Source organism: Balaenoptera physalus (genome assembly GCF_965194825.1).
Source record: "Balaenoptera physalus genome assembly, chromosome: 4".
Classification (NCBI taxonomy): Eukaryota; Metazoa; Chordata; class Mammalia; order Artiodactyla; family Balaenopteridae; genus Balaenoptera; species Balaenoptera physalus.
This window is the reverse complement of record NC_138891.1, coordinates 91,556,985-91,571,325: the sequence shown is the minus strand read 5'-3', so window position 1 is coordinate 91,571,325 and position 14,341 is coordinate 91,556,985. Positions and strand designations below refer to the sequence as shown.

At 37.8% G+C, this 14,341-nt stretch overlaps 1 protein-coding gene across 12 annotated transcripts in view; it reads left to right on the top strand.

The window, feature by feature from the left end:
* BBX (BBX high mobility group box domain containing) overlaps positions 1-14,341 on the top strand; it is a 282,163-nt gene that overhangs the window by 250,337 nt on the left and 17,485 nt on the right. For 10 of the 12 annotated variants that reach the window (XM_082460373.1, XM_082460370.1, XM_082460372.1 and 7 more), the window contains 2 exons: positions 7,096-7,185; positions 8,547-8,606. In XM_082460373.1, the coding sequence (XP_082316499.1) occupies positions 7,096-7,185; positions 8,547-8,606 (150 nt within the window). The remainder of the gene's footprint in view (positions 1-7,095; positions 7,186-8,546; positions 8,607-14,341) is intronic. The other 2 variants (XM_082460367.1, XM_082460365.1) reach the window with 1 other exon arrangement.

Genomic DNA, 14,341 nt, shown 5'->3' with positions numbered 1-14,341 from the left:
GAGCCCAAAGATGCCAGGTATCGTCAGCCCCATAATTCTTGGATTTAAAGTTGCTGATAAATACCTGACAAGCTAATAAAATGGAACTTAACTGATTGCTGTGCAGGATGTATTCTCTTTCTCTGCTCCTTGCAGTTGGGAGACATTCATTTTAGAGCTCTGAAGTTGGCCGAATTATCTTTCAGGGACAGTAACAATAGATTTATCTTTGTAAAGCTATAAAACCCTGAAGTTAGGATGTATTTTCATGAGACCTTCTCTTGGGTCTTGGTTGTCTGTTATATGTTTTTCCTCTCCCAGCTGAGATTAACAGTATTTGTTTTGCTATGAAATAGCCTTTTGGAGTTTTGGATTATACTTTATACAGTATCACCTTAACTCTTCCATTATGGCTCTCAAGCCACAAAGTCCCTGGTTCTTATACAGTATATCAGTAATTACATAGGTAGGAGGTCTGTCAAGGCTTTAGATTTTGCTCTGCATTCCGACTTGTGGAGCAAAATGCTATTAAAATAAAGCAGAAATTAAATAATATATTCTGTATTTAGCAAACTAAAGAAATAGTATTTGTGACTGATTGTAATTTGGCATTAGCAGCGCCAGTGTACTATCCTACAAATTATTAATGAAATTATCATACCAGCTGTGCTGTAATTGCCTGATCTTTAGAGGATAGAGGAGATTGTTTTGTTAGTCTAGACCCTTTGCATCTTTACATAATGAATCGTTCAAAGCAAACATTGTGAGTGAGATCATTAGTTCTTTAGTAAAGGAGCGAGTGTTCATAGGAAACCACATTTTTTCTCCAACAGTTTGCCATTTGTCTGTATTTTATTTTCTCCTATATTTGTTATTCAACACTTGTTACATTTTTTCCCTGCCTTATACTAGGTACTTTTTTAGCTCCTCCAGGTTATATGTATAGAATTTTTATGAAGTGTAATTTCTAGAGGAAAATGATTATGTATGCATTTATATAGTTACATATCTCAAAATCATAGCACCTGCTTGGGCTTACAATTCTGTTTTTCCAGTGGTCTTCTTATTTATATCTTTATTTCTAAGTAGTCTTCCCCTTTTCCATCATCCCCTCCACTATCTCTGCCCTGTCCCTTATGTCTATGTAATAGGTCTTGTCAAACTTTACAATAAAAAGGGATGAAAATAATTGTCACCTTCCTCCAACGAGGCTCAGACTACATTATAGTAGGCTTAGTATATAGATGATTTAGGAATAGAATTTCCCTTTGCTTCTAAGAACAAATTATCCAGAAAATTATAATCCATCTAACTCACAGTGCAGGTCAGCTGAAGCAGCCCATTCCTATAGTGTTTTCTGGTTTCTCTCCCACAGTTACTTATATATATTCAAATGAAAGCTTTGAATTATAAATCTAAATTTAATTGTAACTTCTTAAGAGGTTTGTTTTGACACATTATTTTAAGTGTTTATTTACTCTTAATGTATGAAGCACTTTCTACAAAAGTTTCAGAAGTCGGAGTGCTCTGTAAAATAGTAATTTTCAAGCAAAGTAGGGTCATAGAGAAAAAGTTAATTGAGTTCAATTTAGAGTGTTTAAATTATGCCTGAGCTTGACCCTTGACTTAATTTCTCCTCCCTTATCTCTTTATCTTTTCACAGTGTTTTTTAGCCCATTAGCAAACATACTCTTGGTCTTTCTCATTTTTTTTCCAATTCACACTTACACTGCAAGATTGAAATTTCGAATGGTTAAGGATTTGAGATTTTTAAAAATCACAGTGGAATAAAAGAAGCAGGTTTACAAAATTAAAGATTGAGGACAGAAACCCCTGTTTGGGATTGAGCCAACCTGAGGATACTTTCTGTGCTTAAGAGCTGAAATGTGATGAAAGCCAGGCCATCCTTTCCTATCAGGAAGTGATAGCTTCCAGGTTGGGCAGAACTCTGTTTTTCGCCCTGTAACTGTTTGAGTCTTCACTGCCACCAGACATTTTCTTGAACATGGTGATGGCATATTTGCATGTATAAAAGGTATACCTAGTATAATCCTGAGGTTTTTTTTTAAACAAGGCATGTATGTCTAGCGCACTAAGGTGGCCCCTTCCCCTCAGTGAATCCTAACTTGATTGTGGCTGGTTTACTTGAACTTACTCCAGTCCACAGATTCATATGCCCAGCAGCTGGGAGCACTTTGGTATAAATTATTTTTTTAAATAAATTTATTTATTTTATTTATTTATTTTTGACTGCGTTGGGTCTTTGTTGCTGCTCGTGGGCTTTCTCTAGTTGCAGTGAACAGGGGCTACTCTTCGTTGCAGTGCACGGGCTTCTCATTGCGGTGGCTTCTCTTGTTGCGGAGCATGGGCTCTAGAGCACAGGCTCAGTAGTTGTGGTGCGCGGGCTTAGTTGCTCCCCGGCATGTGGAATCTTCCCGGACCAGGGCTCAAACCCGTGTCCTCTGCATTGGCAGGCAGATTCTTAACCACTGCGCCACCAGGGAAGCTCTGCTATAAATTATTGCAAAGGAATTTGTTGTTTCACTGGTCATTCATTACTTATGTGTTCATTACAGAAATGACAGCCTAGTCTTAGAATAAACCTTCTTCCCTTTTTATAGCTTAAAAACATGAAACTATAGAAACTGGGCATTAAGCCACCACCATTCTAGTTATGCCGAACACTTGTTTCCTATAATAGTTCTCCAGAGCAAGGTTCACTTAATTCACCTTACTTGCTGACCTTGAAAAGTCTTCATACCATGCTAATACTGAAATGGCTCCTATGTCACTACACTTCTCAGCCAAAACATGTCCATTTTTCAGCAAACCATGAACAACATTAATGTTTTGGAAAAGTTATTGTTAATGTCTCTATGGCACCCCTCTTACCCTCTCAGATTGTGGTTTGTCTCTGCTATTTTCTACCCAGCTGTGAAGTTGGGGTGCAAAAGAGATTGATACCTTCAAAACACAGGTCATCCAGACCAAAAATGTAAGTGGAGTCCTAAGCCAGTTTATATGCCAGCAACAGGTGATTTTGTCATAAGGAAGTGGAAGCTGATACGAACAGTCAAGAAATTTGGTAGGAAGATGAGGAGATGAGATGGCATGGAAACGTGAGATGGTGGCTTTAGTGAAAGACAGTTGCCAGTTCTTTGCTTTCTGAATGATTCCTTCTAAAACTCTTTTCTCTGCTTTTGACTTCCTACCTTCTTTTCCCTCCATGGACATTTCTGTGTTAATAGAATAATTAACTAAGGAAAAAATAGTAGTATATGTGCTATTTATTACAAACTTTGACTTTATTTTCCTTGAACAAAATATCAAACATATGTACCATCCTGGTGGGCAGGAATCAAATTGTTCACTTCTTGACTCTAAAATTACTGCTTTTCAGTGAATACCATCATATCTTATCTATTACTCCTTCAAGTTTGTCACTTTCTTTTTTATCTGAACTTGTCATTTGCTTAGATTTGTTTTATAGTTATAGTTTGGGGATGGTTAGCAGCAAGGAGGTTTAAAAATAGAAGTTTACAGGAGCTTTTCTATGTACTAAACCACCCTGGATGTTCTTTTTTTATGTTAAAATTGGCAAGCTCTATATTTAGTTTTGTCTTTAAATTATACTTTTTAGATTTGTCTGAGTATGGTTTGGTCTGAAAATATGTATTCTATTCTTCTTTCTTAACCCATTCCATACATCAAATCAGTTTGCTTCTGTGAACCACTTCCTTATCCCATTGTTCTCATACACAGTGATGAACACAGAAATCATTCTCCCTGTGAGGCAATAGCTTATTATTATTAAATTATTTTCCTATGGGTAAATCACTAGGATCCTTATGGTCCTGAGAAGTCTCAGAATTGTTTTTCTGCTTTCTTCTTCTTCTGTTTTCTGTGATTACCCATGTATCTGTCATTCATGTGCACTGGCCTGCAGTTTCCTGGACTGTATAAAATACATATGAGTAATTGCAAATGGACTATAGAGAATACCTATAATATTAGTGTAGATTGTATACATGATATATTTTCTTTGTATTTGTTAAATTTATTTTCTTTCCCTTTTTGCTCACTCCCCCCCCCCCACCCCCCCCAAAAAAAACAAATAAGAAGTGTTTTCTGTTTCCATTTCAGATCACCACCACCCATTTCAAAAGTATTTGCTGTTGCTTATTTAGAAGGATGACTTGGTGTAGTCATCAAAAAACACTTGTACACCTTTATGTTATCAGTAATAATAGCAAAAACTGTCATTTCTTGAGCTCTTTATTGATGCCATCAGTGTTTTAAGAGTTTTACTTATTTGTGCATGCAACAGTATTGTTGAGAATCAGTCATGTGTTAAGCACCACTCTAGGCATGTAGAATTTATCTTTGAATGAAAACAAAGAACCCTGCTGCCAAGGAGGTTACATTTTAGTGGGACTACCAGGAATAAACAAGCCTAAACAATAAGAAAAGTATATAATGTATCAGAAGGTGAGCAATGATATGGAAAAAAGAATAGTTCTGATAGAACAAGAAGGCCAAATATCAATAAAGAAGGAGAAGACTTGAACACTATACAACAGCTAGACCTAACATATATATAGAACGCTCCACCCAATAATAGCATCATATACATTTTTCTCAGGACATGGAACAGTCTCCAGAATACACAGTATGCTGGGACATTTAACAAACCAGTAAATTTAAAAGGATTGAAATAATTCAAATTATGTTTTCTGACCACAGTGGAATGAAATTAAAAATGAACAGCAGGAAAAAATTTAGAAAACTCAAAAATATGTGGAAATTAAACAACACACTCTAAATAACCAATAAGTCAAAGAAGGAATCAATAGGGAAATATGAAAATACTTTGAGATGAATAAAATGAAAACACAGCATACTAAAATTTGTAGGATACAGCCAAAGCATTGCTTAGAGGGGAATTTATAGGTGTAAATGCATACGTTAAGAAAGAAGAAAGATCTCAAATCAATAACATAACCTGTCTTGAGACACTGTTAGAAGAACAAACTAAACCTAAAGGAAGTAGAAGAAAAGAAATAATAAAGATTAGAGAGGAGATTAATGAAATGAAATTAATTAAAGAATAGGAAAACAATAGAGAAAATCATTAAAACCAAAAGCTAATTCTTTGAAAAGAACAACAAATTTGATAAATGTTTAGCTAGACTGACCAAGGAAAAAAGAAGACTCAAATAATTAGAATCAGAAATGAAATAGGGGCCATTACTACCGACCTTACAAAACTGGAAAGGATAATAAAGGAATACTATGAACAGTTATATGCGGTAAGTTAGATAACCTACATGAAACAGACAATTACTAGAAAGGCACAAACTACCAAAACCAACTTAAGAAGAATTAGACAATCTGAATAGACCTATAGCTAGTATAAAGATTGAATTTAGTAATCGAAAAAGTACCAGACCCAGATGGCTTCACCACTGAATTCTTCCAAACACTTAAAGAATTAATACCAGTTTTTCGTAAGCTTGTCCATAACGTTGGAAGAGGAGGGAACACTTCCCAACTCATTCTATGAGGCCAGTATTATACTAATGTCAAAACTAGACAAACACATCACAAAAAAGAAAAATTGCAGACCATTATCTCTAACAGATATGGACACAGAAATCCTTAACAAAATACTAACAAACTGAATTGATATAAGAAGAATTATATACCGTGACCAATTGGTATTTTACCCCAGGAATGCAGGGTTGGTTTAACATCCAAAAATCAGTTGATGTAATTTACCATATCAGTAAAACAACAACAAAGAAAAATCCACAGGATCATCTCAATAGATGTAGAAAATGTAGAAAAAGCATTTGACAAAACTCAACACCTTTTCATGATTCACACCCAGCAAACTCAGAAAAAAAAGGGAACTTATTAAACCTGATAAAAGACACCAAAAAAAAAAAAAAGAAACCTCACAACTAGCATTATGCTTAATGGTGAAAGATTGGTTGCTTTCCCCCAAGATAGGGAATAAAGACAAGGATGTTCACTCTCACCATTTCTATCCAACATTATAGTGGAGGTTCTAGCCAGGGCAGTCTGGGATAGGGAGAATACAGATATCGGGAGGGGTGATAGCTAAAGAATATGGGATTTACTTTTGAGGTGGTAAAAATGTTCTAAAATTGATGGTGGCTGCAAATATTTGTGAATATAAAAACCATTTTATTGTATACTTTAGATAGGAGCACAGATAGTTTGCCTCTGGCAGGAAGGCAGGGCATGTGGATGCAGACACTGGCAGGTGGGTAGATGCAGCAGGAGCAGCTTATAGAGCTTCTAATTTTTAAATTCTCCCTTCAGCCCTGAGACTTGGGCACTATTATCATCCCCATTTACACACGAGGAAACAGAAGTTATGGAAAATGTCAGTTTCACATAGGAATATTAGCAAAGTGTAGAAAGCAACCTGCTTTTTGGAGGTCAGTGCTGTTGGCATTTCTGATGGGTGACTGAAAAATCCCAATTCTCTTTTCTTTATGTGAAAAAACTAAGATACAGTCTGAGACTTCTCCCCACTCCCCTCCCCCGCCACCCTCCAAAAAAAAGTTTTGGCAAATATTTTTCTATTTTTAAATCACTTTTTTTTCCTCCTAGAATATCCTCAGAATAGGCTAGAAGGCTGTCGGGCCAACCTGAAAGTTGTCCTCCAAGTGCTGTCCTTGTGAAAATCAGTTTCTTAGGAGAGATGAAATGCCAGTGCCATCCTTTCCTTCATGGTATTTAGGAATCTAAAGTAAAATCTTTTCTTTATTACAGACTACATCTACTCTGCTGTTACTGGTTGTGGTCTGTCTCTAGTCACTAAATCTGCAGTTTCTGCTGAGGGAGTCCCAGCCCTAATGGAGGCTTCTGTCCAATATATTTCTAAGGAAAATCTCACTGGTTTTTCAGTAAGTCTAGGGAAGGGCGCTAAGCACGAGTTAGATGAGAAAAGATGCAAGGTGACATTTCTTGTGAATCAGTTTGCTTATTCCACAAGCTGGGGGAGGGTGTAATTGTTTAGAAACACAGTATTATTTTATGAAACATTGTGAATTTTAAATATATTTATATTAATATTGTCTGTAGGTCCTTTCCAGTCTCAGAAAAAGAACTTATTCCACAAAATTGTCAGCAAATATAAGCACAAAAAGGAGAAGCCTAATGTTCCGGAAAAAGGTATTGGTGCCTTCCATCCTCCATTAAGATTTCTTGGCCACGTCCATTGTGAATTCATCTTTGAGTGATGCTTCACTGCACCGCCTTTGCCTCTACCTCCCCTTTGCTTGCTTCAATGTCATCTGCTCCTGACGCAGGCACATTCATTGTTTCTAGATTCTGCAGCTAATTGCAAAGAGAGATCTTCTTCACTTGGATTCCTACTGAAATCCCATGTTTGTCTCTATTTTCAGAGTTCCATATGAATCCTAAAATTGCTTCTTTTTATTTGTATTTGGTGCATTTTCTAATTTAGTCTTCTTGAGCTCTTCTCCACTTATTTTCTTTGACTATTCTTGTTTTTTTCATGTTTGGCAGCCTTCATAGCAGGACCACATTTTCCTGCCTCCTGAAATCTTACCAGTTTCGTGTTCGTATGAAAGTCCCACAGTTGCTATACTTTTTCTGACACTTGAGGATTCTTGTCCAGGAGGATTCCACTCCTACATCGTAACCTATCTCTCTTCTTTTTTTCTATTTATATACTTTGTCAGACTCTTCCCACCTCCTTCAGTCACATAACTGTTATTTCCAGAGGGCACTAGAAATATACGCACTCTACCCTCCCTTTACTCTGAGCATCTGTCTCGTAGTTATGATCTGGATAGGCCCTTGAACCTCTTCAGGGCTCATCTGAAGATTTGTCTCTTCTCACAGGTCAGGCTCTTATTCTTCTTTCACACAGAAGATAAATCCCATCTGGTTCAGTATAGCCACGTGTCCTGGAAGTCAGGCTTTCTCTAGCATCTCCTGCATGTTAGTGTCATGACTGCCATGAGCCTGATGCCCATTTGCATCCTACTTGCATGGCCAGATGTGGAGCCTTTCGTGTTTCTGGAATGAGGCTTTAAATGCAGCTGTCTTCCATGTGTAGACATACGTGCCTCTGTGTTCCTGTGTGTAACCTTTTACTTAATTTGGGTTTTATTTTCACCTCCACTTTAGCCTCTTAGTTTTGTTTTGTATGTTAATATTTATTCTCTGCTTCCAGTGGAGAAAGATCACTCTTTAGGTAAAATGTCAGCTTTTATCCTTACCTTTTAACCAATCTTCAGGTTATCTTGATTAAAGTCATAGAAATTATCCAACAACATATTTTTAAAAAGGCAAATTTGTTTACTTTTAATGCATTTCCTATATGGCCTAATTATTTTAGTTGGCAAATGCAGTTTTGAGACTTAAGTAGTTGAAGTAAAATTCTGCTTCATTTGTGTGATAATGCTTTTTATTGAAGTGGTTTTGTGTATTGTCTTATTTTTATAGTGTATGTGTCTATACTAGGGGTAGAGTTTCACTTTCCTTTTCTGTTGTTGTTTTTTTAGGAAGTGGGGATAAATGGTCAAACAAGCAACTCTTCTTGGATGCCATTCACCCTACAGAAGGTAAAAGAAGCAACATTCATTGTATCATTTCAGGTAGTCTGTGCTGGAAATGGCATAAGTTTTGTAGGTTTAAACTGGCATAATTTATATAGGTTCAACCAATGGCATTAGACCTGAGTGTTCATAATTGGGTTATTTTTAATTTTCAAATCAAAACTGATAGATTTTTGATCCTACTAAGGGTCAGCCTGTGTGTCCTGTGGAGTTTAATTTGTGAAAGGGGGATTTGTAAGCTTTGAACCACAATAACCAGAAATTAGAGGTTTTCATAACTGAAAATATTCAGTATTGCAGCTCACGTTGCAGGCGAGTGCTCATGGGGAGTCAGATAGGGCAGCACAGGGCTCTCCCGGTTTGCTGGATGTGGGTGCCCTGCAGACGTGGTTCCTGACCTGAACTTCCTTCCTAGCCCACCTCCCACTTCCTCTAACTGTGATCAAATGGAATGTCCCTGAGGCTTATGGTAGCCAAAGAAAAGTCCCATATTGACTGGTATGCTGTTATAGGTACAGATTTTATTTCAAAATTTCCCACAGTCATATTTATTTGTGACTTTAATTCTTCTTAAATATTGAACCGTTAGGTGAATGCTGATTTCGTGGTGGTAAGGAGCCATCCTTCCGTTCTTCCCACTGATGCTCTCTTTTCCGTTTAGATATTTTAGAAGAGCTGAACATTTTTGTAGTGCTTAATGAGGAGTCACTTCATTTGAAAACTAGAAGGGACCTTAGTGATCATCGTTTGATTTATTACCCCTTTGATTTACTTATGGGGAACTTGATGAACAAGTCCATTCTCTCGCTTTCCAAATGTACTCTCATTTCTTTGTTAAAAGGAGAAAAAAATTAAAATGCACATGTGGCCTAAGTCATTTATAAAAAACATACTCATGTTTTAAAGATATTTGTGAAAAATATTCAAATTTGAGTTCATTATAAACCTGAACTTCTGTTGTTTGGTAGGCACAGTTCACATGAGCTGCATGTCTGCTTTTGTGTCGTTTTGCTTTTACAGAAAATGCCAGCAGTACATCTCTTTTCTGGCTTGTTACTTCACATTTACAACCTCTGTGGAGTATCATTTCTGCACTTTGCTGGCAAAACAAAATATGAATTGTTGTGTTGCTCTCACAAGATCCTAACATCCCCAAATTGACATACATTCACGCTTGTGTATTTTAAAAATATGTTCTGCACAGATCTGATAAATGTAAGGCACTGATGAACTATCAGAGGAATCTGAAAGAGGCATTTAAGACAATGTTACTCTTTTCTTAAAATGATACTGTTCTAAATATTTTGGTTTTAAACAATGAAAACCCTACTTCATATAAAAGGAGGTATCATAGCATGTGCCAGGGTGGTATAAAGAGCGAAGTAAGTAGGAATTAGGGGACCTGGGCGCTAGTCTCAGATCTGCCACTAATTAGCGGTGTTCAATAGGACAGACCATTTAAACTTACTAGGATTCACTGTCCACATTTGTACTCTGTTGTAAGATATGTGTGTTTAAGGGTGGAGTGAATGAGAAGGCCTAGTAATACATGAACTATACATTTCATTTCCCTTCTAACACCTGATGATTTTATTACTGTGATATCTTGAGTGGGTGGTGTGATACTAAAAATACCATATTCTGAAGCCCTAATTTTCTGCCCTTTGGAGGGCAGAAAAGCAAATCAATTTTGAGTCTTCTAGGCAGTCTGAAGGGTTTAGTTGGAAATATTTATTATTGTTGATGTTTAATTATATTTACTCTTAATGTATATGGAACAAAACTGTGGAGAACATGCACTGAAAATTGCATGTCCTTTAGTGTAGAATGCAAATTCATTTTACATGGCCAGAAAGAAAGGAATCAATTTGAGGGTTGGAAATTAACCAGTAACTTAAAGTGACTTTTTTTGTTATTTATTTTTATAACATCCCCTACATTTACTTGTTCAGGTGGTGACTATGTGCTTTGTGAATTTTCTAGGCCCTTTACTCCATCCTCTTTCTCACCTATGTCCGTACCATTGCTTATTAAAACTTTACCTTGGATATTATAAATATATAAGGACAGAAATATGAAACCATAATCAGGACAGTTAGTATGTGTAGGCTGTCCCGGGCAAAGGTTAGACAGGAGTTGTTTGTAGCTGATGTCTATAAATGAAATACTGTCTCAACTGAGGCTTCACAGCTGTTAGCCGCTCCTGGCTTCTGTTAAAGTGGATGACTTAAAGTTCACTATCCTTTCTTTACGCCACCCTGAGTATAATTGGCTCTGAATTTTTTTCCCCCAAAATATTAGAAATTTTCAGGTGTTTAGTAATCACATCTGAGGTTTAAATGCTAAGCTTATAATCTATTTTAAGCATTCTCCCCATGCTTTTAAAATTCAAAATCGCTAAACCACTTCTTGAAATTTTTGCAGATCATAAAACAAAGATGGCCTATAGGCTAGAGTTAAAGTTTTCAGATAAACCAAGATGACCTCCCTCTGCCACTGTGTTTATCTTTCCACCACTTATGGTGTCATATGTTCATGCTTAAGGTAGAGGTTTCTAATTGTAGTAATACTGATGGTGATGATTACTGTATTGATTTATGTTTCCAGAGGGCTTTCACATATACTTTTTGTAAAAACTAATCTTAACAGCAGCTCCAGTCAATTTAAGGAGACCTTATCAACCCCAAATACATAAGGATATTGAAGGAATTGAAGCCTGACCAATGTAAGCAGGAAGGGAAGAAACCAGCACTGAAGTACACTGGCCACTGCAGTTCTGATTTTTCAGGTGTTTCTGGATAGCCCTCATTTGTTGAAATTATAAATGCTGTCTTACGAGGAAAAAAAAAAAACCTAAACCTCAAACTAGCTATCTCTAAAAGATTAGTTTCTTTGCAATACATAAATCTAATGACAGGGGAGAAAAATCTGGTTTTCTAGTTAGATTTTGAAATATGATCCACACACTCAGGCTAACTTGATCTCTTTTTCCAAGTTCAAAATAGTTGCTTTATAATTTCAGCAAGGTCCCCAGGATCTTATGTAAGACTCATTCATTTGATTCCTGTGTTCCATTCAGCAGTTTACTGCATTTTCAGCTCATGGGAGACTAACCCATGGCAATGAGATTCCAGACTTGGCTATAATAATTTCAGTGCAAGTTTGACTCCTGTAGTTGGCATGTGAATTCATGACTCTGGAGCACTTTAGTTCCCTCCTGGGGTATAGTACAAGCACAGTGCTGCTTTCCCAAAAAACTTCCTCTACATTTTGGGAGCAGAGTTTGGAAAACAAGATAGTCTCTGATTGCCACATTCCTAATGTTGCTCCAGGAATCAGCTCACATTATCACCCTCCACGATATGCTCCAAGTATGTTATGATTATTGTGGAGTGTAAAAATCAGCCCTGTGGACTTGTTTGGTGCTGCTTGGGTAGGTTTGTGTGTTCAATTACAAGCCCAAAGAGAAATGACTAATTTGTTTTTAGAGGACAAAACCTTTCTTTTCTCACATTTCCATTAATTTGGCAGGGAGGGCAAAAAAGGAGCTGCCTTGCTGTCTTGGTATACAACTTTGGGCTCTTTCCCTCTCTGAGTTTTTTTCATTTCCTGTCCCTCACCACTGTTGACCTGAGACTAATAGACTGCCAGTTATTTCTCCAGCAAAGATGGGTTTATTTTGGATCAGCAGAGAATATAAATTTGAGGTGTACAACCATGGTATGCAAGTCCTCACACGTCAAGGGAAGGAGAATTTTATAGGCGGGAAAGAAGTAGGGAAGGCTATGGTAAATCAAGTTCATGGCTTTTCATTGGCTGAAGCCTTGCCAGGAAAGAAGAGAGGAGTCTTTCTTTTTCTGTTGGGCTCTGCTGCCATCACAGGGCATGAGAGCTCCCCCTTCTGGTCTCCTGACTCTATTTAATTGAGGTTTCTGTTTATTAATTTTTTGTACCACTAAGCCTTTGTTTTGGATCTTGCAGGTTGGTGGGGAGGACAGTGTATGCAAATCTGAATAAATTGTGTCCCAATAGACCACAATTTCTACATATGGTCAGGGTCCCTATCTGAGATCCTTTTGACCAGCTAGTCTGGAGAGGATGATAAAAGAAGTTTCTCTTTGCTAATGTTGCTGGACTCAGATCTACTGTTCTGTCCCAGACAATTATAGTTGACCCTTGAACAAAGTGAGGGTTAAGGGTACGCCCTCCCCCTTCACCCCCTTGGTCAAAAATTCATGTGTAACTTTACAGCTGGCCCTCCAGGCCCTCCATATCAACAGGTCTGCATCTGCAGATTTAACCAACTGTGGATTGTGTAGTACTATTGTATGTATTTCTTTAAAAAGATCCACTTATAAGTAGACCTGCACAGTTCAAACTTGTGTTGTTCAAGGGTCAACTGTACTTCTTTGACTTAGCCTTACCTGCCTTCCCCAATTCTTCTCTCCTAGGAGAGGGTTCTCCCTGAGCACTGACCCTGAAGACTGTCATCGGTCTAGGCCACCAGAAAGACAGGATGTTCTAGGGGTCACCCATGGGTCAAAGCATGGGGTAGACTCACTCTAACCTTCTCTTCCTAACTCCAGCAAGATCACATTACATGTGTTTCTCAAATGTGGATGATCTATAGTCCCTGTGATTACTTCTTGATCTGACAGTAGGTTTAGAGAAGACAACATATAGAGGGGTGGCATTGCCTCCTTTCCAGTGATTTATGAGAACTTCCAATGCATTCTCCTTTTTTGCCTCTTTCACTTGGTCTGCAGCCTGATTCACTCAGTATCTCCCAGCCTGCAGACCTCTGGGACTCGATGATCACTTCTATCTATCGGCCGCCCTGCCTTTGACCCCCTGGCTCCTTGTCTGCTGGTTTCTGAGCTTCCCCTAGTCTCAGTCTGCCTTTAGGCCTGATTCACCTTCCATTTACAGTCCCTTTGCATCCATCCCCTTGGCTTCTTATTGTGTTTTTACCAATTCATCTGGAACACATAGGAAAATGAGTAACCCCTGAAAAGAAATTAAAACATCTGACAGCTCACCAAAAACAAAAACCTAACAGTCCTAGTGAAGGGAGTACTCTTCCACAGCCTTGAGACTCTGAAGCTGGCTATAGAAAACACTGGCCAGGACACTGATTCTAGGCTGTGTGGCAAAATAGAAAGAATTTTAGGGCTGGATGGCTCCTTTAGAGCTGATCTAGTCCAGCTTCCATCTTTACATGAAGAAACCGAGACCCCTGGTCCCACAGTTTAGTAAATTAAAAAGTCAAGAGTAGAACCTAGGTCTCTCTCTGACTATGTTATTTCCATTATCCCTGGTCTTGTAGAAACCAGGTCATCTTTCCCAGCCCTCTTAGCCCTTTTCTGGTGTCCATGCCTTTTCTTTGACCTCCTTGGTTTTTCTTTCCATAAGCAGTAATTTGAATGTAATATACCCTTCAGCTTTGGAATCCTGCTGTACCCTGATCTGCACAAGTTCTGGATTTTTCTGGGAAGAGGTTCATGCTTTTTCTGGAAGATTCATCTATGATTCAGTGATCATACTGGAGAGATCACAAGTTTCCCCCTGTATTCAGAAGGGATAACTGATAGGCCTGGATAAGAAACTAGAATTTTGAAACTTGTGAATATCCAGTAGAGGTTGCTGTAAACTCAGACTTTGGCCTCTTTGTATAGGAGGCTTTGAACTTCAGGGCTAATGCAGAGTCATGAAACTCCTCTGGAGTGTTTCTAACCAAATTA